The sequence below is a fragment of the Triturus cristatus genome, chromosome 2_2, assembly GCF_964204655.1.
Source record: "Triturus cristatus chromosome 2_2, aTriCri1.1, whole genome shotgun sequence".
NCBI classification, from domain to species: Eukaryota; Metazoa; Chordata; class Amphibia; order Caudata; family Salamandridae; genus Triturus; species Triturus cristatus.
This window is the reverse complement of record NC_140582.1, coordinates 748473070-748497327: the sequence shown is the minus strand read 5'-3', so window position 1 is coordinate 748497327 and position 24258 is coordinate 748473070. Positions and strand designations below refer to the sequence as shown.

The following is a 24258-nucleotide window of genomic DNA, read 5'->3' as shown; positions in this document are numbered from 1 at the left end:
CTGAGTGGTAATGGCAGTCTGTTCCAAGCATGCGCCGCATGCACCTGAAAAGAGCGACCGCCACAGCGCGCTCTACAGAAGCTAGGCTTCCTAATTAGATGTTGATGTGCTGATCTAAGCGATCTGCTTGGCAAATGATAGAGGATTCTTTTCTGAATGTAATGTGCCCCCAGCCCGAGAAATGCTTTAAACACAAGAACGAGGGCTTTAAAGAGAATTCTGGACTGAACCGGTAACAAGTGATGAGAAGTCCGTTCTCTGGGCCCTAGCTTGAGTACTGCTCTGGTGGCAGAGTTCTGAACAATCTGAAGCCTGTTCAGTAAGAACTCCAGCAGGCCCAGATAAAGGACATTAACATAATCCAACCTGGAGGTGACAAGAGCCTGCACCACCGTCTTTCTATGCACGATCGGTAGCAGATAGAGAAACACGTGCCAGCCACGGTCTGAACTTGGGTTTTCATGGATACCATGCATTCTTTCTTGGGTTTTCATGGATCACATGCCTTCTTTCCTCCCTGTCCTCACTTCTCTCTTATCCTTCCACTATCATATTCTTTCTCTGTTTTTCCCCATATATTTATTTATTTATATAGCGCAACTAAGACGCTGAGGCGTCTAGGCACTTGGCAACTAAACGTGTGAACATTCTAATAGTTTGAAAGAAGGCCTTTTCTGAAGGAGAGCAGGTCAGGGGAGTTTTAAAGCTTTATTGGCAGCGTGTTCCACAATCTGGTTGTGATGCTTATAAAGCTTTTACTGCCCCATCTCGGTAATCGGAAGTTCGGAACCTTCACCAGTTTCAGAGAAGTGGGCCGAAGAGTGCGAGATGAAATGTACCATTGGAAACGATCTGTTAGATAAGCGGGGCCTAAATGATGTAGTGCTTTAAAGGTGATGCACAATGCCTTGAAATTGATTCGTTTTTCCATTGGAAACCACTGAAGAGTGTTAAGGGCACGTTTAGCTGATAAATATTAGGATATGCCAAAGAGCAGCCGGGCTGCAGAGTTTTGAAGAACCTGCAGTTTTACCAGTAATGCCTTGTTTACACCAACCAGAGCCCGTTACAGTAGTCCAGCTTAGACAGGAAAAAGGTGGATGAGGTGAGCGCCTTCACATGATGGGAGAAAGACAGAGTAGTGTCAAAAATGACCCCTAGGTTTTTAGCCTTGGCGGCTGGAATGGGATGAGGACTTAGCTCCGCCGGCCACCAGTCTGTGGACCAAAAGGATGTAGGTGCCTCAAGACACAACCAAAAGTGTCTTTTTCAACAAACTTCCCCCAAAATCAGCCAATTAACCGTAGCACCATTGTATATTATAGCAGATTCCCAGATTTACTGTTGTAGTTTTATCTGATCCACAATTGAATGTCGACCCAATCTTGATATACACGGTCTTGACTATTTTTCATAGCTATTTCTTTGATTGTATGACATAGGCCAGCCATGCAATCTGTGTTTAAGCACCTGAACATACCAGTCATGAATATATAGTAAAAGTATTGCTTGGTTCTTATAACTTTAAAAATCAATCAAATCTTTAGAACCCTAAAAAAAAAATCTTTGAAAAAGGAATTTATAATACTTTTCTAACGTCATCTCCAGCTGCCCCTATGTTGAATTTTCTTCCTACAGGAGGAGGGTATTGAATGACTTACAGATTTTCTCTAAAGTATATTGCATGTTATCGTTGCTCTGTACTAAAATGGGCCCTATAACTTCCTGGGCATTGAGTTCAACATCTCCCGTCAATTTATTTTAGTAGATTTATTTTCCACTGTAATACGTTCTTCTCCCCCACCACCCAGCTTCCCTTTTGCTTCTCTCCTCTTGCTATCTATTTTATTTCCCTCCTCCTTTGCACGCCGATATCCCCGGCTCTTGTTGGTGCTAAGCAAACTCAGTAAATAAATTAATAAATCTGTAACCTTTCACTGAAAATAATAATATTAACTGACCAGGAATAATTTACTGATGGTGACGTAGCTGCAATCTGATGTTTCTAGAACATATTCTACATAGCTGTTTCCTTGTGTCTTTGATAATGTTGTCCCTTTTCTGTTTCACTAGATAATCCCCCCTCCCGCGTCAATCAGCTGGATGCCATTCCTGGCAGGCTTGGAGGATCTGTCACCATTCCCTGTGGATTCACGTATTCTGAGAAGCTGGACTTCAGCAAATATGTCAAAGTCTACTGGAAAGCGGGGTCGGGAGATCTCTGTCTAAACTTTGAGTACATCTACAATCAAACTGATAACTACATGCACTATGAATACAGAGATCGCGTTACACTAGTCACAGACCCAAGGGGCAATGGGACAAGTTCCCTTCACATAACAGGTCTGACGGTAAATGACAGCAAGAGGTACTGCTGCAATGTGCTGGTGAATGGCAAATGGATATCAAGTTCTCACGGGACAGAGCTTGTTGTTGGAGGTAAACATTGTTTTTCTTTTTTTAATTACCAGACGTTTTCTGAATGTTTACAAGTATGACTGAAAGGTCTCAATTCGCAGTCATGACAGATATAGCGAGAATAAGCCAAGTCCTACATTAACAAAAATATCACGATGCCATTTAAGACTATAAAAATATTTTAAATCAAAATGTGCAACAAGAGGAATACTTTTTAATGTATGCAAGAAGAAAGATGTAGTGCTTTTGGTGAGGTAACCAACGCTCAGTGGGGCATATGTATGAACACGCCTTTTTGCGATTCCTTAATAGCGATTTTTAGCGAATTACTATTAAGGAATCGCAAAATGCCATGTATGTAGAATACCTTCCCATTCATTCCTATGGGCGTAGAGACCCATAGGAATGAATGGGGAGATATTCTCAATTTGCGATTACCAATTAGAGAATCGCAAATTGAGAATGCGATTTCAAGGTTGCAAGGGTGTCATAAGGATACCCTGATGCACCCCTGAAATGAGCATGTGTGCACATGTGGCACACATACATGCCCTAAGGGCATGTATGTGTGCCACATGGCACTTTGAAAAAACCAAAAAAGTGCTTTTTTCAAAGAATTTGCAAATCACCACCAACTGTCAGTTGATGGTAATTTGCGATTTCTTATGCCATATTCGCACAACTTAGGTGCTTTCTACATCGCACTTAAGGAATCACAATTTGTGATTCCTTAAATGCAATCGCAAAATAGAGAATCGCAAATTTTGCGATTCTCTAATTTGCGATGCCCTTTTGTGATGATACATCTCAAAAGGCCTTTTCCCGTACGCAAACGGGTCGATTGTGAGAATCGGCCCGTTTGCGAACGGGAAAAGGGCTTGATACATATGCCCCTGTGTGTTGCATGTTCTTGTGCATTAGAGGTAGTTTTAGGTTGGATCTCTTTAAGGGTTGTGTTATCTTTATAATGTCATTCTTCAGTCTGTTTCCTTGCTTATGTTCCGGATCTAAAATTGTGGGGACTTGGGATTTGACTGCCTTGGCTGAAGGAAGGTACTCTGCTGTCTTCCCAATACATCTTTAAAACTTTTTCCTGGAATGACTGGATTTACACTGAAAAATAGAATCCACCGTTATATTGGGTATGTGCCACTTATGGACGAAAACCCTGACTTAACCCAAGAGGGAAGGAGCAGGACTTGCTTGCACTCTGCCCCTCATCACCGTTTCGAGTTGGTAGATCCAACACGTGCTTTTGCACTCCTGCTCCTTCCCTCTTGGGTTAAGTTGTAGCCCACACGGGGTACCTTGCAGTCCCCGTGTGTTGGAGGAACCCAATGATGAAGCATGTCACCCTCGGGTGAGTGAGGGTTTTCGTCCATAAGTGGCACATGCCCAAGATAACGGTGGATTCTATTTTTCAGTGTGCTACCCTATATCTTATGTGAGATTTATTCGTATTGGAAGTTAAATAGGCCAACAGCTGTTGTAAGTAGCTTAATTCTTCCCTCTAACCCTCCTTTTTGTGTGAGAAACATGACTGGATTTACTACATGGTGCAAAGCATGTTAAAAGTATAGTGACCTTTTCGTTTGGCTATTGGAAGTTAGGAGGAGTGACACATTGCATCTCTATTTTTAAGTCAACATAACATTTACAACACCTTACAGTTTTCTCAATATGCCCGTATGTGTTCACATGTTTCAAATTTTTACTATAGTTTGTTTTTTATATATTGCTGCTCTTACTCTTGGGGTGTTGAAGAGCTTTGAAGTTTACAAATCTTGTGACTTGGATTCCTGGAAAACCAATTGATCTGGCTCATTTATAAGTTAAATTGCTTCTTTATCAATTGATGATATTGTGTGAATGTGAGATGAGTCAGTAATAGGGTGGGAGAGTGAATGCATGGATCATTGAGTGGCTGAGGGCATGGCTAATGAATGGGTGAGTGCACAGATGAATGATTGAGCGAGTCACCTGTTAAAAAATGACACCAGAGCCATACTTAAATTTAATGGCTGGATGAGAGGTCAAGTCACTGAATGTCCTGCACATCAAAGTGGCCAATTCTTGGCTCTTAGGATCTCCACCTGTTAATAGTGAGGGACTCTGGTATACCCAAGTGAGGGACTTGGCGATTGCTGAATGTGTTTTTGTACATAGGAAGGCTGCATGTTATTGTATCTCAAAGAACAGTACTTAATCTGAGCTGGTGGTTGTTGGTGGGGACCACTGACACCTTTTTTTGGGACCAGCACATATTTTTCTGCAAGAGATGGAAAAACAAACAAAGTAGAAAGACGGAAGATGAGCCATCATGAAGGTAGAAAGCAGAATCCTGTTACAGTGAGATAGAGGGACAGTGAGTGTCTTGTAGTGGATTAAGGATGCATGAGATGTTTTCAAGACTGCCAGCCTTAGTATTTAGTGTGCCAACATTTGATTGCAAAAGACACACAATTGATGGACGGAATGCAGCAGGTTTCCGATCAGAGCTTTGGGCGGCGGCACTCATGCCATTACAAATTAAGCACTGTCGAAGAAGTGTGACGTTTAGACTGCAAGATTTCTCAGTGAGTACATTGCTTTCAGCTGAGACCTGGTGTCACCTATTCACATCCAGACAAGCCCAATTTAACATTTCATCCTCTTGCGATTAGGAAACTGAATACACTTAAATTGGGTCAAATTCACACCTGTTAAGTGCAGGGGTTCAAAACACCAGACCTGAAGTTCTAATTAGAATAGAATATATAGAAAAATAGTTCTGGATACACAGGCATTTTGAAGAGCTGATATGAATTTAACCTTGCATAAGAATATTGTATTGCGCCTCACTCTACTGACTAGTACCAAGCAGAATGAGAATGAGAATTATTCATCAACAGTTATGCATAGGATTTGAGGTACTCTGCCTGATTTCCCCAGTAAACTCCCATGCTGGTCCCTGAAGCACCCACTGAAGATGATGTTCTTGATTGCTGAATGATTGTTACTAGGGATCGTATCAGGTAAGTGCAGGTTTCAGCCAGTGTGTCCTGTGAGAGCAATTGCTCGTGCTTGGTGTCCTGCCTGTGCTCAAGAGCTGGTAGCCCCCATTGGGGATGACTGTAAATTATTGTACATACATGGTATTTTTGAAGCATGAACCCTGGCAAAATATCCAATCAGCGCGAGATTGACGGGTAGCGGGTATCTAGAAGCCAGAGTGGAATGTTACTCTATTTTGATATAGTGTTCCTTTGAGAGATATGTCTTCAGTTCTTTCTTGTGGCCTTTTTAAGAACTTGGTTTCTTAAGTTATAGGCTCATATGGGATCTAAACTTTTAAGCCGGTTGTTCCCTGTGCAACAGGTATCACCTTCTGCTAAAAGATGGGATCAGAGCGACGCCTATATTTAGTAAGTGATAGATCAGTTCACTGATAGACTTGTGTATTAAATTAGTTTCTTCTTAGCTCGGAAGATCTGAATGAATGAATCAGGGGATTTATAAAGTGCACGGCTACTACTTGAGTATCCCTGCGCTAGGCGTGTGGCAAATATAGAAGTCAACGACAATCTATTCTTTAAACAGGTGGGTTTCCAGTTGCTTACGGAACAACTTTATGTCTAGTAGACTTCTGAGGGGAAAATTAAGTTAATTCCAGTGTTTAGCCACCAGCAGTGAACAGGCTTAGCCACCCCACATTTTCTTTTTGTGCGTGGGATGGACAGAAAATGACATTCAACGTAGTGGTTGATAAATTGCACACCGTTTTATTCTATGATTTATGTTCATCAGTTAATTCCAACACTATTCTCGATGTAGGCGTGCTTGCTTGTGCAAATGCTCTGTCCCTTTAGCACAGTTCTGAAATATCCACAACTAGCTGGTGCAACATTTTGCGCCAGACACAAGCCGCGACAGCCTTGTTTGCAGAAATTGCGATTCATCAAACATTGTACTCCAATTCTTTCTTGAAATTCCATTTTATTCAAATGGTTAACAGCGTTATCAAGTCTTTCACAGAGGCTGCGTGCTTCAATACTTTAACTGCTGCAAAAATGCCAATCCAAGCCTTAGTTTGCAGCCCGCCAAAAAGCACGTTGTACCTGAGTGTACACCCAATGCATTTCGGGCCTAAACCAGCCCTTCGTCAGGGGTCTGCAATATAAAAGTAGCCCATCAGTAACACTGATCGTGCCCCGAAGAAAAGGAAAGCTTTCACAAAAAATCACCCCACCCACAGAATATGTAAATCTATCTCCAAACCAAACCAATAACTGTTTGCTATAATCTGTGGTCCCTCTACGTCTTTACTCAGTTTAAACTGTTGGTTTTCAAAAGATATGGTACTTTCACACATATTCTACATTAAATGTTTAAATAACAAACAAAAAACGGTGCTTCACCCTCCCTACGTGTCCTGGTATTTAAACTGAAATGCCCGTGCATTGTTCACCCATGATGAAAAAAGACTTTAATATCCGCAGCCCAACAAACAACAAACTCACCCTGCTCAAGTTTTTGAAATCCGATTCTGCTTGCACCATCGTTAGCAGCGTGACCTTATCAGTAGAATACACAGGTGTCGATTCCGATCCTGGAGAAACCGGGTACGAACCGTCGGACAGAGCGTTTTTTCCGTCCGACTCCTACCCGGGAAAAACACTGTACAAACATGCAAGTGCGATTCGTACAGAAACACCATTTCCGTACGAATTGTACAAAACACCGACCGACACAAAAATACAATGTGATCCGCGACATGCGGACGGAGTTAGGCAGCTTTTTACGTACCAGCAAGTACGATTCGTACCGACAGCACTCCGGACGGCAATATTTTTACGGGACCCAAAAAGTGCCGGAAAAGCTAAGTACGCCGCGAAGCGTGAGGAAAAGGGGGCCCGGTAGGCACCGTACCCCCATCCCTACACGTCCGCACCGTACCCCAACCCCCGTATGTACGGTGTGTACCCCCGTATGTATGGTGCGTACCCCCACCCCGTATGTACGGTGCGTACCCCCGTATGTAGGGTGCGTACCCCCACCCCATATGTACGGTGCGTACCCCCACCCCGTATGCACGGTGCGTACCCCCGTATGTACGGTGCATGTACGGTGCGTACCCCCGTATGTACGGTGCGTACCCCCACCCCGTATGTACGGTGCGTACTCCCACCTCGTAGCGCTGGGGTACGCACCGTACATACAGGGTGGGGGTACGCACCGTACATACGGGGTGGGGGTACGCACCGTACATATGGGGGTACGCACCGTACATACGGGGTGGGAGTACGCACCGTACATACGGGGGTACGCACCGTACATACGGGGGTGGGGGTATGTGCAGGGGGTACGTCGCGTACATTGGGGGGGTGTTCGGCGCGTATGCGGGCACATGTTTGGACGTCTCCATGGTTGCTATAGAAGTTCGCTCCGTACAGTGTTTTTCCCATACGGTTGTACATTCGGACGGACGGGACGGATCGTACTTGCGCGCTAGGACTTCAGTTTTCCGATTCGTACGTAAAACTGTCCGGGGACGTGTCGGTGACTGTTCCCGATCCGAGGACGTGTCGGGGAATTTTCCCAATGCGATTCGTATGTACTTTTTCACATACGAATCGTACTTGCACGTTTGTACGGGACTTGTACGATTCGTACATAAAAAAATACGGATACGATTCGTACAGGGAATATTTTTAACGGATCGGAATCGGCACCACAGTGTAAACTGCCTAAACCTAAATACTAGCCCCCAGGTGCAAATCATTGTTTCACAACGTGCTGTGAGATTTAAACAGAACACGTTAGCATCATGAAAACGAGAAAAAAGAAATTAAAAGTTCACATGAACCCTTGCAACATAAGGTGCACTAATAACGTGTTTTCATGTAAAAACAATAAGTTATAACTATTATAACAGGATACAAATCAACATCCATTAAAACAACGAAGGCCAAAGATATTGCAAAGAAATATCATCTTTTTAGGAGAGAGTGTTACGAGTTTGGGGAGGCAACAGGTAGATGCTTAGCCAAGAAGATCAGATGTAAGGAGGTTAAAAATAATATTACGGCAATTGAAGACTCAATGGGGAACATAGTAGAAACATCAGAGGGGATTTTAGAGGTCTTCAGGGTTTTTTTTTTTCAAAGGTATTTTTATTAAATTTTCCAGCATACAATCCGAGATAGTACCATCACAGCATCCCACACAGGGGAGCAGTATAATTCAACAGAGTTATAATTGCCAAACAAGATGCGTTGCCTAATATACATCAAACTCCTTTCTCAGTGAGTGGCTCAATTGTAGGATACAGTTTCCGGTGATAATGGAGCTTGGAGTGGGTTCATTCAGGCACAAAATACGAGTAAACGATTTTACAGCTGTTTCAACTTCTTTCTGCGACGGTAACTTCCCTACGCCTTCCAACTGGAAGGTGCTATATGGAGTGAACAGAAATCATATACATATAATTCCCAAAAGGGAGAAAACGTAAATAGAAATCGCGAAAATGCAGAAAATCTCTGCAAACACGCCGGAAATATCGCGAAGACGCGGAAGTTTTTTTGCTGCCTGTTCGCGGTATTTCTTGCGTGATCGCGGGTCGCCAACTTACCCATGCGGTTGCTCACGGGCGCGGCCATCTTGTTTTCACTTGTCCCGCCCTCTCGCGATGCTTACTTCCTGTTCCGGGTCGCGCAATGTATGTTCGTGCCTGTTCGCGGTCGATATTTCCTGTTCGCGACCGCTTTTACTTGATCGCGTTGTTTTTTGCTTGCTCGGGGAGAAAATATTGCGCGAACTTGCGCACGTGGTCGCAATGGGCGCGACCATCTTGTTTTTCACTCTATTGCATGGTTCTGGGGCCTGATTTTCAATCCTCCCTAAATCTTTTCAATCCTTTGTTTATAGCCACTTTTTTTGGATCTTTATTACTTATTATTTCTCTAACTATTTTCCTGCTTCTATATTTTTGGTTTTTGTCTACTTTTTTTTTGTTTTTTAGCTACTTTTTCTCTTTCTATTGCCTGCTATTTATTTCCTTTACTCCTTTATTTATTTTACCTTTTCTTTCCCGCCCCGTCCCCAGAACCATGTCCAAGGGCAGGGCTGTTCGCCGGCGCAGCCAGAGCCGTGACCGCCTTCCTTGCGGAAGGCGGCGCCCACAAGGGGTGCAGGCACGGGCCTTATTTGGGGAGGCGGAGTTGGCTGCACTAATTTTCTTTGTGTAGCGCCACCTCCCCTCAACCCTGGCAGCAGGTGGCAGGCCAGGGTCCGGGTACGGCCTCCGGGAGCGTCGGCAGCGGTGGGGGAAGGTGCGCCGGGCAGTGTCGCGCATCTCTGGGGTCCGGCGCACCCAGGCACAGCTGACGCACCGGTGGTCCGACATCCTGGACCGTGAGCAGGACCTGCTGGACCTGCTAGGAGTGGAGGTCCCGGGGCTCGGTGAGTACCTATTTAATTATTACAACTTTGTGTCTGTTCTTCTGCTCTATGTTATATATTGCGAATATCTTTTTTTCCTTCCAACCAGCTAGAATGTTGCTGCTTACAATACATTCCAGGTTAATAACGTTTAAAAGTCTTCTGTGATTATGACACAGGTGCTCTTCTGCGCTACTACTAATCTTACTTGTTTGCAGCTTTGCGTTTGCGCTTGCTTAGCGTGATTCTTTACGAGTTTATTTTAGAGAAATTAAGTTACGTAATGCTACAGTGACTCACGTCCACTCCTTACTTGTCCTGTCACTAATAGATAGGGGCGGATTGATACTTAGGTTTAGGTACTTTGTAAGGACCTTCTAATTGGTTAGTGGTATGCGTGATGCCCCCCCTCACTCAGTTACGTGACGTGCTGCTAGTACGGCAGTCTTTAGAACCTTTTCTAGTTTTTTCAATGAGTGGAGGTAGGCTTAGCAGTTACTTAGCAGTAGCAGATCAGCATCAATCAAACCAAAATTTGGTGTATAAAAAAAATGTAGTCATGTTCATGTGTCCTCCATGATTGGACCATACACATTGTTGAGGAATACAGTGGAAATGCATACTTAATGTACAATTGGCATGCCTGGAATAGGTGGGCTAGGTTGGGTGGTACGTTGTACTACTACTTAGGCTTAGTTGTAACTTAGTTTTCTGGAATCAGAATGGAAGACTGGATTACTGTTGATAAATAGTAACTTAAGTAGTCGAACTGCGAATCCCCCGATATTACATGTTGACCAGATGAGATCGGTCAATGTAGTTATTGCAATTGTTGTTTACATAAGTGTTTTTTGACCGTTGTTGAAAAATATTGTATTTGTTTGACACCATCCATCAATGTTTGTCTCTTTCTTATATCTTTCCTGTCCATCAGCACCCAGGGGCAGACGGACAGGGACTGGGCTGTCGGCGGGACAGGAACACCACCAGGAGGACACCGCTGAGGGCTCCCCTGCTGGCCCCAGTAAGTCTTCTTGTTTTTAATAATATTTCTTATTCCATAACTTTTACTGCCCCATTTCTCCCGAACTATAGTGTGTTTCCAAATGCTATTTTTTTACCACCAATTATCCTTCGATCTGTACGGTTTCAAAAATCTTATCCCTGCCTCCGCTATGATGACTGAGTACTACTACATACTATCAGTCTGTCTGTACTGTAGTAGCTAGTCTTGCCCAGTTGGCCAGTGCCACTCTTTGTGAAAGGTTGTAATATAAAACTCATATTCACCAGTAGCTCGTTCAATCCGTTGGGTCGTTGTCTTGTACTACTTTTACTCTTATTGATGTTGAGGCTTTGAAAATTCACAGCAACAGCCCTACCAGATTTCTTAATATTTTGATATGATACCCTATAGGACATACCACTGTTGTAGGGATCTTGCACATACATTTGCACCAGAAAATAGGATGTTGGTGATGGTAGGTTGGACCTTCCTTGCACACCTCAATCAGAAATTCCGCACCCACCACAATTCCACTGCTTGACTATAGTACTGTCTTGTCATACCTATTAGGTCTCGGAACCCTCCCCCCAAGATACCCAACAAGTAGACAACCCAGAACATAACACACCCAACCTCTGTCGTGGAAGCAATTCACATGCACACCCTTACTTTAATTTGCTCACTCGTGTAAGTTAGTCCACTCCACACCAAATACCACGAAGTCTATGGAAGTTTAAAATGTTTATTTCAATTTGAGAAGGTCTGTACACTGTTTTCTTAGCAGCACCAACCGGCAAATCAATAACATTAAAACAATATAGATTGTTACACTTATACAGTTGGGAATTAAATCATGATAACTGAACAGTGGTGGAAGGCAGCACCACCATCCCATAGCAATTTAGTTTATATACATTTATAAATGAAGATGTGAGTGAAGGGACCCCTCACCTCAGAAGAACCTAGTACTGGTAGTTGGTGCATCGTTCAGAAGCTCTGGTTCGTAGAAGGGAATCTTGCGTCTGTAATGCGAAAAAAGAAATGGTGTGCGTTAGTATATTGCAACTTGCAAGCATTTCTCAGCCGTGCCAAAAAGTGTAGCATCTATGGATAAGCAATATGGACTAACAGTAACAGTAGTACACCAGTTCTTCCTAAAAAAGTGGCTTGTTAATGTTTGTTGACCGCTTGTACGCAGCGCGTAGACTAGACAGTAGCAGTGTGAGGCAGGTCATGTGGGCAAAAAGGTGTCTTAAGAAGCTGCAAGGTAAAGGTAACGTCACATGTGCATGGCTAGGGCTAATCAAGCAAAGGCTACAATGATCATATAACTATTAGTGTCTACTCTACTACTACCTGATTTGTACTAGTGATGTATGTTAGTATTAACTCATTTTTCAACCTTGCTACTGATCAATAGGGGGGAGGTGTATATGACGCCTAATAAATGTGTAATGTTTTCTAGGTGCACTACCAACCACCATTGCTGGGGCCAGCGAAGGCGACGCCGAGGGCGAGGATGCGGCAGTTGCAGATAGCAACGGAGCGTTAGGGGGAGTGGCAGCACTAGTGGCAGGTGGTGGTAAGTTAAATTCATAATCTTTAACTATTGTTGAACTTGACAGCACACTCACTGCAAGGGTGTACTGTATGTATATGTATACTGTACAGTTGTGACTTAGGGCCCCATTAGGATGGTGGGCGTATTGCCCCCGCCGGGCCGGCTGGAATTCACTGCCGTCACCGCAGGGGCAAACCTCCCGCCATCCCTGTAGAAAATATTCAGACATGTCCAGGCGGAAAAGGGTTCAATATGGTTCAATATGGCGGTGGTGTCTCTCTCACCACACCGCCAGCCATATAATCTGCATTTTGGAATGCCTTTGCGTGGCGGCATTGCCGTCCGCCACGGAAAGGCATGCACACATTGCAGAGTATGCTTGGGGGCCCCCATGAAGGGTACCTACCGATGCTATGGTACCCCCCCGACTTTCAAAGCAAAACGTGACAGGCTCCGTGCGGGGCCCGTCATGTTGTGCTTGGAAAAGCAGCACAACATTTTAGCATTGCTTTCAGCAAAGCCAACCAGAATTTAAATTTAAAAAAACAGGGTGCGCCCGCCACTGTGCCGGGCGCATCATCCTAATTAATTGTCCCCACGGGACCCCCACCCTTTTTAGCAGTCGGATGGCGGGCGGACAATGTCCGCCCGCTATCCGATGTCGTAAGTAAGTATGAGTTCTTGGGGACGTTTGAAGAGTGAACTAGAAGACTAGAATTCCCTTTAATTGTTATAGGACTAGGAGCCGGAGTATTGAGTAACCAATGGCCTCATCTATCTGATTTCAACTCCGCTTTGAAAGTTTTATGGAGAAGAGCACCTGGTGCACTGTTCAACTAAAAAGTGTAAGACAGGTGGAAGGAAGAAGGACGGGCGACATTTAAAATGTTATGTACTACTGTGCTTTATTTTATAGTGCTACTCTACCATGCCACTATGTGTATAAATAATTACCTTGTCCTACTGTTTTATTAAGACTATATTTTACAATTGTCTTGTTTTTTTCTTTTTGATACACAGCAACTCCGAAACTCAACCGGAAGGAGTTGGCCGCCAAGGCACGGCGCCGGAAGCTGGAGGCGATCCAGCAGGAATACCGGCGGCTGGTGGTCCTAGCCGAGGAGGAGGAGGAGACTGCAGCAGCTATTGAAGCCTCCTCCAGTGCCCCGGGCCCCAGCCACCGCCCTCCAGCGGTACGGCGCCACCGCCTGGCGGCTGCCCGCCGCCACCGTGTCATCTCCAGTGCCCCCCCCACTGTGGCTGCAACTGCCGCGGCCTTAGACGCCGCGTCGCCCATTTAGAGGACGAGATGCGCCAGATGCGTGTCCTCCTCCAGTCCCGCCCCACCAGTTAGTCCCTGTCACTGCCCCTTTTTTAATTCCTGTTCTTTACTCGTTTGGCGTTTGACTTTTTTCTACTGTGGACAGTGGTTGGGGTTAGGGAGGTGGGTGGGTCAGCTTTTGTGGGTTTAGTTTATTTGTTAGGGTAAATTAAATATATTTTTCTATGTTACATGCAATGTTGTTAAAGCTGCGGAATGCGGAAATTTTAACATTTTCGCGCTTTCCGCGGAACGCGAAAATGCCAAAATATCGCAATTTCCGCGAACGGAACGGAATTTTGGCCCAGGCCTAGTAATCTGCACCCTCTCCAGCATCTATCGGAGGTGGTGTGGAGAATATATGTTGTTACTACGCATTCCGTTGCAATGCATGCCTTTTCCACGCATGCGTTCCAACGGAATGTGTTTTCCACGCTTTCCCCTTACCCCGATTTTACCTTTACTCCGCTTTTTCTTTTTTGGGGGGGAGACCCCCCCAAGCCCCCTTTCTTCTTTTTTTTTCCTTTTTCCGCAGGTCTCCGCCGACACTGAAAATGGACTGATGCTTTTTTTTGGATTAGGATGACGTTGTTCCGGGATGACGTTGCTTGCGTGGTGAAGATGGTCGTTGAAGCATTATGCGTTGTGAAGACGTTTACGAGGTAAGTGTATCGTTGTAAACGTATTGCGTAGAAAATGCTTCGTGGTAAAGGCTGTTTTCCTGGTGGGCAAGATCTGCCTAAGCTTGGACGGGTGTAGGTACCAGTCCATCATGGTCTTCAGGTGAGCTTCCCGGAGCTCTGTGGAATGATTGAATCTTATGATGTCGGACCATAAGTGTGTACATTCTTCATCAGAAATAGCATGCTGTAATAAATCTTCCCACATGGACATGTACCGCGGGTGAGGGGATAGTGTGGCCTTAACTAAGAAGTTATATATAAACGAAATCACCCCTTTCATAGAAGAGGTCCTGGTGAGGAAGCCCTTGAATTTAGTGAGAGGCCGAGTAGCTGCCTCTCGTACCTGAGGAGTAAGGGCCCAGTGCATCAATTGAGCATAGTGATACCTTTCTGTGTTCCCTAATTCATAGTCCCGTTTGCAATTATCAAAAGTGAGAGGGTCAAAATTGTGAAACAAGTGTGTCAAGGCTAGGCATCCACCCTCCCTCCAGGCGTCAAAGGGCCCCTCATGTAGGGCCGGGGGGAATGCTGGGTTGAAGTGGAGTGGTGTAAATGGAGAGGGGAACGAAGTCCACCTGTTGTCACCTATGACTGAGTCCTACACTCTTAAGGTTGTGCGTGTGGGGGTGCTGATGTACGTATTCTTAGGTCTGTCCCTTCTGGGGCGCCAGACCAGATCCCATATGGTCCTCCCCATCACATTGCGGTCCATATGTAACCAATGTTTATCGGATTCCTGCTTTGACCATTCAACCAAGACTCTCAACTGAGCCGCTTTGTAATATAAGTGAATGTCTGGAAGACCAACCCCCCCTTCTTTGAGAGAGCGACGCAGTAGAGAGAACGAGAAACGAGCTTGTCCCCCCTGCCAAATAAAGCGTAGGATCATAGCCTTCACTCGTCGGAAGAAGTCTCCCTCTAATTCTATGGGCAAGGCCTGAAATAGATAAAGGAGCTTAGGGAGAAGTGTCATTTTCACGGTGTGTATTCGGCCTAACCATGACAGGAAGAGAGGCTTCCACTTCGTAAGTTCTGCTTGAATTCGTGCAAGTATGGGGGGGAAAGTGGCAGCATATAGCGTCTCTATTTTTGGTGTTAGCAGTTTCCCAAATATTGAATAGAGGAAGTGGCCCACGGGAGAGGTGTAAGAGACTGAAGTCTGTGGACTTCCACCGGCGGGAGAGTGAGGTTGAGAATATACGATTTGTCTACATTTATTTTAAACCCTGCTACTGCTTCAAAGCGTTCAAGTTCCGACTGCAAGTGTGGGAGAGACGTAGCAGGTTCAGAGAGGGACAGGAGGACATCGTCTGCGAACAAGGACATTTTATGAGACTCCCCTGTGAATGGTAACCCCTGGATTCCAGGATTAGCTATGATCGCTAGTGCCAATGGTTCAATGCTAAGAGCAAAGAGTAAGGGTGAAAGGGGACACCCCTGTCTAGTGCCTCTAGAGTGGACAAAGGAGGATGATTGTACCCCGTTTACCACCACTTTAGAGTGGGGGTGGAGATAATTAGCTCAAATCATATTAAGAAATGTAGGTGAGAATCCGAAAGCTGTAAGTGTGTGGAAAAGAAATATCCAATCAACCCTGTTGAAAGCTTTCTTGATGTCCAATCCTACTAAAACCGCAGGAAATTGGCGTCTGTTGGCCTTCTCTATCAGGTGCATAATGCGACTGGTGTTATCGTGTGTTTAGCGTCCTTTGATAAATCTGGACTGGTCAGAGTGTATGAGGTCAGGCATGAGGTCATTTAGTTGTTTGGCTAAAATAGAGGAGTACAGTTTAGCTTCAAGATTTAGTAAAGCAATAGGCCTATAAGAAGCGCATCGAAGAGGGTCCTTCCCCGGTTTGGGTATCACCAAGATCACGGACTCTGACATGGTGCTGGAGGTTGCGCCTTCCTCTGCCATCTTGTTAAAAAGTCTTGCTAGGTGAGAGCTGATGTCAGGAGCGAATGTCTTATAGAAGAGGGCGGTATAGCCGTCCGGCCCGGCAGCTTTGTGGGGTTTTAATGCTTTAATAGCAGCGGTAACAGCATCTATGGTAATAGGAGCGGTGAGCAGTTCATTCCATTCAGCAGACACCTGAGGCAGGGGCAGTGTCTGGAGATAATCCCATTGGGTATCTGGATCTAGGGTCTCCCCAGAGTATAAGTTTTTGTAGAAGGAACCAAAGATCTCAGCCTTGTCCTCGTCTTTATGTGCAGTTTCTCCAGAGGGACCTTGAATGCCACCTATGTACTCTCTCTCTCATTTATCTTTTAGTTGTCTGGCAAGGTGTTTACCAATTTTGTTGCCCTGGGTATATGATAAATGCCGTAGTTTGAGAAGTGTGAACTCTGCTCTATTATTATAAATAGCCCGGAGTTTACCTCGGAGCGCCGTTAGATTGCGAAAAGTTTGCCTTGTGGGGTTCAATTTATGGACATGTTCAAGAGAAGACAGCTCATTCTCCAGTTGTTCCCTCTCTCTAGTGCGCTGCGTATTTAGTGCTGCATTAAGGGCAATACATTTCCCTCTTACGACCGCCTTAAACTTGTCCCAGGTGATATACTCCGACGTGTCCTCTGGTTTATTGATAGCAAAGAATTCAGTAATGGTTTCTCTTAGTTTGGTACAGGATTCCTTGTCCCAAGCAAGCGACGACGGGAAGTACTACCTGGGAGTAGTCGGGGTGTACCCACACCAAGTGAGACCAACAGAGAGTAGGCTATGATCTGATACTGAAAGGGGGAATATCTTGGCCTCTTGCAGGGCACCTTGCTGGGACTGGCTAATAAAAATGTAATCAAGCCGAGAATATGTACGATGGACATGTGAATAAAACGTGTAATCCCGGGTCTGTGAGTCCAGGAGGCCCATGTCATGTAGTCGCTGTTGTGTATCCATAGAGAAGGAGACCGTGTCCGAGCGTTGTGAGTGCGTACTGTCCAGTTCTGTCTGCCATATTAAATTAAAGTCACCCATGAGGATTAGTAGACCTTCTACAAAGTCTGTTAATTTCCCCAATAATGTGTGCAAGAAAACCATCTGGCCAGTATTGGGGGCATAGACTGCTGCGAAAGTGCAAATTTTCCCTCTCAAGCGTCCCTTGACCATAACCCGGCGACCATCTTTATCACTCTGAACTCCCAGTGGTTAAAATTGTATAGAAGAACGAAACATAATCGCCACCCCCCTGTGTTTCATGTGGGCTTAGGACCTATAAATTAATAGAAAGTGTTTGTGCCTGAGGCGCGTGTCCTCGGCTCTGGTTAAGTGCGTCTCTTGCAGGGCTACTATGTCAAGGTGATGGTCAATAATGTATTTCCACACTTTGTGGCGCTTTTGGGGGGAATTAAGACCCTTAACGTTCCAAGTTCCAATAGTGATCGGCATTATGTTATGGGGAAAAAATTACATCTCTCCAAAAGCTCCAACAGTCTTATCATATCCCTGGTCTTGGCCTATCCCCGAGGTGGTGTGTAGTGCCAGATCGTGCCGACTGTGCATGTACAGACATCCGAGAACCCCTCAAAGTCAACTGTTAAAAAGCCACCACCATGTCCCTCCCGTTCCCTCCCCTTAACCCCTAAAAGAATGAAAACAAACATGAACAAATGTACAATACAAGAACTACTATTTGGTCCCCTTGTGGGGCTAAAACGACCCCCTAGGAACCAGGGGGGACAACAGGTCCGAGGACCCCGCCCACGCCCGTCCCGGTGGAAATCTCATATGAGAACATATTTGTACGGCTGAAAAATAAGCCATAACAAAGATCTATGCCTAGAAGAACGTCATCGGTAATTTATCTGCAATGAGGAATAGGACATATAGCAATACCCCAGATACCAATATATATCCAAAGGCAATTATAGTATCAACCTTTAAACCCGTTTAATATAGAAATAAGGAATCAGCACTGTTTTTACGTATAAAGCCAACAATGTCCACGGCTTCCCCATTTCCTGAACGTGTGGCCGAAGCTCCAGATAACGGGGCAACCGAGGATCCGAGAGTGGGATATTTCGGGTATGAGCAGACCCCTGTCAGTTGTCACTGGATGTGTCTGGAGACGTTGGCCTCAGCATGAATTATTCAGAAGCCTGTGAGGCTCAATCTCATGGTGCAGTCCTTAAGAGTTCATCGACTCCCCCTGCGTGTTCCAACAGACCAGGCGGAAGTTGATGTAGATCCTCGGGTAGATTCTCCAGTTTTACCTTGGGTGGGGCCCTCCTCCTCAGCAGGAAGGCCCAGAAGGTCCAAACCTTCCTGTAGGTCAGTAATGTGGCGTCGCTTGTTCTGAAATTCAAAACTGTTCCTCCAACACACGGGGACCGCAAGGTACCCCGTGTGGGCTACAACTTAACCCAAGAGGGAAGGAGCAGGACTTGCTTGCACTCTGCCCCTCATGACCGTTTCGAGTTGGTAGATCCAACACGTGCTTTTGCACTCCTGCTCCTTCCCTCTTGGGTTAAGTTGTAGCCCACACGGGGTACCTTGCAGTCCCCGTGTGTTGGAGGAACCCAATGATGAAGCATGTCACCCTCGGGTGAGTGAGGGTTTTCGTCCATAAGTGGCACATGCCCAAGATAACGGTGGGTTCTATTTTTCAGTGTGCTACCCTATATCTTATGTGAGATTTATTCGTATTGGAAGTTATATAGGCCAACAGCTGCTGTAAGTAGCTTAATTCTTCCCTCTAACCCTCCTTTTTGTGTGAGAAACATGACTGGATTTACTACATGGTGCAAAGCATGTTAAAAGTATAGTGACCTTTTCGTTTGGCTATTGGAAGTTAGGAGGAGTGACACATTGCATCTCTATTTTTAAGTCAACATAACATTTACAACACCTTACAGTTTTCTCAATATGCCCGTATGTGTTCACATGTTTCAAATTTTTACTATAGTTTGTTTTTTATATATTGCTGCTCTTACTCTTGGGGTGTTGAAGAGCTTTGAAGTTTACAAATCTTGTGACTTGGATTCCTGGAAAACCAATTGATCTGGCTCATTTATAAGTTAAATTGCTTCTTTATCAATTGATGATATTGTGTGAATGTGAGATGAGTCAGTGATAGGGTGGGAGAGTGAATGCATGGATCATTGAGTGGCTGAGGGCATGGCTAATGAATGGGTGAGTGCACAGATGAATGATTGAGCGAGTCACCTGTTAAAAAATGTTACCAGAGCCATACTTAAATTTAATGGCTGGATGAGAGGTCAAGTCACTGAATGTCCTGCACATCAAAGTGGCCAATTCTTGGCTCTTAGGATCTCCACCTGTTAATAGTGAGGGACTCTGGTATACCCAAGTGAGGGACTTGGCGATTGCTGAATGTGTTTTTGTACATAGGAAGGCTGCATGTTATTGTATCTCAAAGAACAGTACTTAATCTGAGCTGGTGGTTGTTGGTGGGGACCACTGACACCTTTTTTTGGGACCAGCACATATTTTTCTGCAAGAGATGGAAAAACAAACAAAGTAGAAAGACGGAAGATGAGCCATCATGAAGGTAGAAAGCAGAATCCTGTTACAGTGAGATAGAGGGACAGTGAGTGTCTTGTAGTGGATTAAGGATGCATGAGATGGATTCAAGACTGCCAGCCTTAGTATTTAGTGTGCCAACATTTGATTGCAAAAGACACACAATTGATGGACGGAATGCAGCAGGTTTCCGATCAGAGCTTTGGGCGGCGGCACTCATGCCATTACAAATTAAGCACTGTCGAAGAAGTGTGACGTTTAGACTGCAAGATTTCTCAGTGAGTACATTGCTTTCAGCTGAGACCTGGTGTCACCTATTCACATCCAGACAAGCCCAATTTAACATTTCATCCTCTTGCGATTAGGAAACTGAATACACTTAAATTGGGTCAAATTCACACCTGTTAAGTGCAGGGGTTCAAAAGACAGACCTGAAGTTCTAATTAGAATAGAATATATAGAAAAATAGTTCTGGATACACAGGCATTTTGAAGAGCTGATATGAATTTAACTTTGCATAAGAATATTGTATTGCGCCTCACTCTACTGACTAGTACCAAATTCGAGGTCTGGGATTCAGCGAGCCACACCAAGCAGAATGATAATTATTCATCAACAGTTATGCATAGGATTTGAGGTACTCTGCCTGATTTCCCCAGTAAACTCCCATGCTGGTCCCTGAAGCACCCACTGAAGATGATGTTCTTGATTGCTGAATGATTGTTACTAGGGATCGTATAAGGTAAGTGCAGGTTTCAGCCAGTGTGTCCTGTGAGAGCAATTGCTCGTGCTTGGTGTCCTGCCTGTGCTCAAGAGCTGGTAGCCCCCATTGGGGATGACTGTAAATTATTGTACATACATGGTATTTTTGAAGCATGAACCCTGGCAAAATATCCCATCAGCGCGAGATTGACGGGTAGCGGGTATCTAGAAGCCAGAGTGGAATGTTACTCTATTTTGATATAGTGTTCCTTTGAGAGATATGTCTTCAGTTCTTTCTTGTGGCCTTTTTAAGAACTTGGTTTCTTAAGTTATAGGCACATATGGGAGCTAAACTTTTAAGCCGGTTGTTCCCTGTGCAACAGGTATCACCTTCTGCTAAAAGATGGGATCAGAGCGACGCCTATATTTAGTAATTGATAGATCAGTTCACTGATAGACTTGTGTATTACATTAGTTTCTTCTTAGCTCGGAAGATCTGAATGAATGAATCAGGGGATTTATAAAGTGCACGGCTACTACTTGAGTATCCCTGCGCTAGGCGTGTGGCAAATATAGAAGTCAACGACAATCTATTCTTTAAACAGGTGGGTTTTCAGTTGCTTACGGAACAACTTTATGTCTAGTAGACTTCTGAGGGGAAAATTAAGTTCATTCCAGTGTTTAGCCACCAGCAGTGAACAGGCTTAGCCACCCCACATTTTCTTTTTGTGCGTGGGATGGACAGAAAATGACATTCAACGTAGTGGTTGATAAATTGCACACCGTTTTATTCTATGATTTATGTTCATCAGTTAATTCCAACACTATTCTCGATGTAGGCGTGCTTGCTTGTGCAAATGCTCTGTCCCTTTAGCACAGTTCTGAAATATCCACAACTAGCTGGTGCAACATTTTGCACCAGACACAAGCCGCGACAGCCTTGTTTGCAGAAATTGCGATTCATCAAACATTGTACTCCAATTCTTTCTTGAAATTCCATTTTATTCAAATGGTTAACAGCGTTATCAAGTCTTTCACAGAGGCTGCGTGCTTCAATACTTTAACTGCTGCAAAAATGCCAATCCAAGCCTTAGTTTGCAGCCCGCCAAAAAGCACGTTGTACCTGAGTGTACACCCAATGCATTTCGGGCCTAAACTAGCCCTTCGTCAGGGGTATGCAATATAAAAGTAGCCCATCAGTAACACTGATCGTGCCCCCAAGAAAAGGAAAGCTTTCACAAAAAATCACCCCACCCACAGAATATGTAAATCTATCTCCAAACCAAACCAATAACTGTTTGCTATAATCTGTGGTCCCTCATCATCTTTACTCATTTTAAACTGTTGGTTTTCAAAAGATATGGTACTTTCACACATATTCTACATTAAATGTTTAAATAACAAACAAAAAACGGTGCTTCACCCTCCCTACGTGTCCTGGTATTTAAACTGAAATGCCCGTGCATTGTTCACCCATGATGAAAAAAGACTTTAATATCCGCAGCCCAACAAACAACAAACTCACCCTGCTCAAGTTTTTGAAATCCGATTCTGCTTGCACCATCGCTAGCAGCGTGACCTTATCAGTAGAATACACAGGTGTCGATTCCGATCCTGGAGAAACCGGGTACAAATCGTCGGACGGAGCGTTTTTTCCGTCCGACTCGTACCCAGGAAAAACACTGTACAAACATGCAAGTGCGATTCGTACAGAAACACCATTTCCGTACGAATTGTACAAAACACCGACCGACACAAAAATACAATGTGATCCGGGACAGCGCATACGCGACATGCGGACGGAGTTAGGCAGCTTTTTACTTACCAGCAAGTACGATTCGTACCGACAGCACTCCGGACGGCAATATTTTTACGGGACCCAAAAAGTGCTGGAAAAGCTAAGTACGCCGCGAAGCGTGAGGAAAAGGGGGCCCGGTACGTACCGTACCCCCATCCCTACACGTCCGCACCGTACCCCAACCCATCGTATGTATGGTTTGTACCCCCGTATGTACGGTGCGTACCCCCACCCCGTATGTACGGTGCGTACCCCCGTATGTAGGGTGCATACCCCCACCCCATATGTACGGTGCGTACCCCCACCCCGTATGTACGGTGCGTACCCCCACCCCGTATGTACGGTGCGTACCCCCACCCTGTAGCGCTGGGGTACGCACCGTACATACGGGGTGGGGGTACGCACCATACATATGGGGTGGGGGTACGCACCGTACAGACGGAGGTACGCACCGTACATACGGGGGTACGCACCGTACATACGGGGTGGGAGTACGCACCGTACATACGGGGGTACGCACCGTACATACGGGGGTGGGGGTATGTGCAGGGGGTACGTCGCGTACATTGGGGGGGGGTGTTCGGCGCGTATGCGGGCACATGTTTGGACGTCTCCATGGTTGCTATAGAAGTTCGCTCCGTACAGTGTTTTTTCCATACGGTTGTACATTCGGACGGACGGGACGGATCGTACTTGCGCGCTCGGACTTCAGTTTTCCGATTCGTACGTAAAACTGTCCGGGGACGTGTTGGTGACTGTTCCCGATCCGAGGACGTGTCGGGGAATTTTCCCAATGCGATTCGTATGTACTTTTTCACATACGAATCGTACTTGCACGTTTGTACGGGACTTGTACGATTCGTACATAAAAAAATACGGATACGATTCGTACGGGGAATATTTTTAACGGATCGGAATCGGCACCACAGTGTGAACTGCCTAAATCTAAATACTAGCCCCCAGGTGCAAATCATTGTTTCACAACGTGCTGTGAGATTTAAACAGAACACGTTAGCATCATGAAAACGAGAAAAAAGAAATTAAAAGTTCACATGAACCCTTGCAACATAAGGTGCACTAATAACGTGTTTTCATGTAAAAACAATAAGTTATAACTATTATAACAGGATACAAATCAACATCCATTAAAACAACAAAGGCCAAAGATATTGCAAAGAAATATCATCTTTTTAGGAGAGAGTGTTACGAGTTTGGGGAGGCAACAGGTAGATGCTTAGCCAAGAAGATCAGATGTAAGGAGGTTAAAAATAATATTACGGCAATTGAAGACTCAATGGGGAACATAGTAGAAACATCAGAGGGGATTTTAGAGGTCTTCAGGGTTTTTTTTTTTTTCAAAGGTATTTTTATTAAATTTTCCAGCATACAATCCGAGATAGTACCATCACAGCATCCCACACAGGGGAGCAGTATAATTCAACAGAGTTATAATTGCCAAACAAGATGCGTTGCCTAATATACATCAAACTCCTTTCTCAGTGAGTGGCTCAATTGTAGGATACAGTTTACGGTGATAATGGAGCTTGGAGTGGGTTCATTCAGGCACAAAATACGATTAAACGATTTTACAGCTGTTTCATCATCTTTCTGCGACGGTAACTTCCCTACGCCTTCCAACTGGAAGGTGCTAGATGGAGTGAACAGAAATCATATACATATAATTCCCAAAAGGGAGAAAACGTAAATAGAAAACAAAATTACCCCCCCCCCCCGAATCCTCCCCCCACCCCTACCATGGTGGCGGCAACATTCATACAGTGAAAGTATCTTGAGATACTAGAACTCCACTCAAAATTGAAAGAGATTAAGGGTTCTAATGGTGGAAGGACAGACAGCCGATGGAAGGCCCCG

The 24258-nt window shown here is 44.8% G+C and overlaps 1 protein-coding gene across 1 annotated transcript in view; it reads left to right on the top strand.

Annotated features, from left to right (window-relative positions):
• The window catches only part of LOC146862728 (uncharacterized), a 492767-nt gene that overhangs the window by 311443 nt on the left and 157066 nt on the right, over nt 1-24258 (top strand). Inside the window, exon 3 of the mRNA XM_085643288.1 lies at nt 2074-2439. Within this exon, the coding sequence (XP_085499414.1) occupies nt 2074-2439 (366 nt within the window). The remainder of the gene's footprint in view (nt 1-2073; nt 2440-24258) is intronic.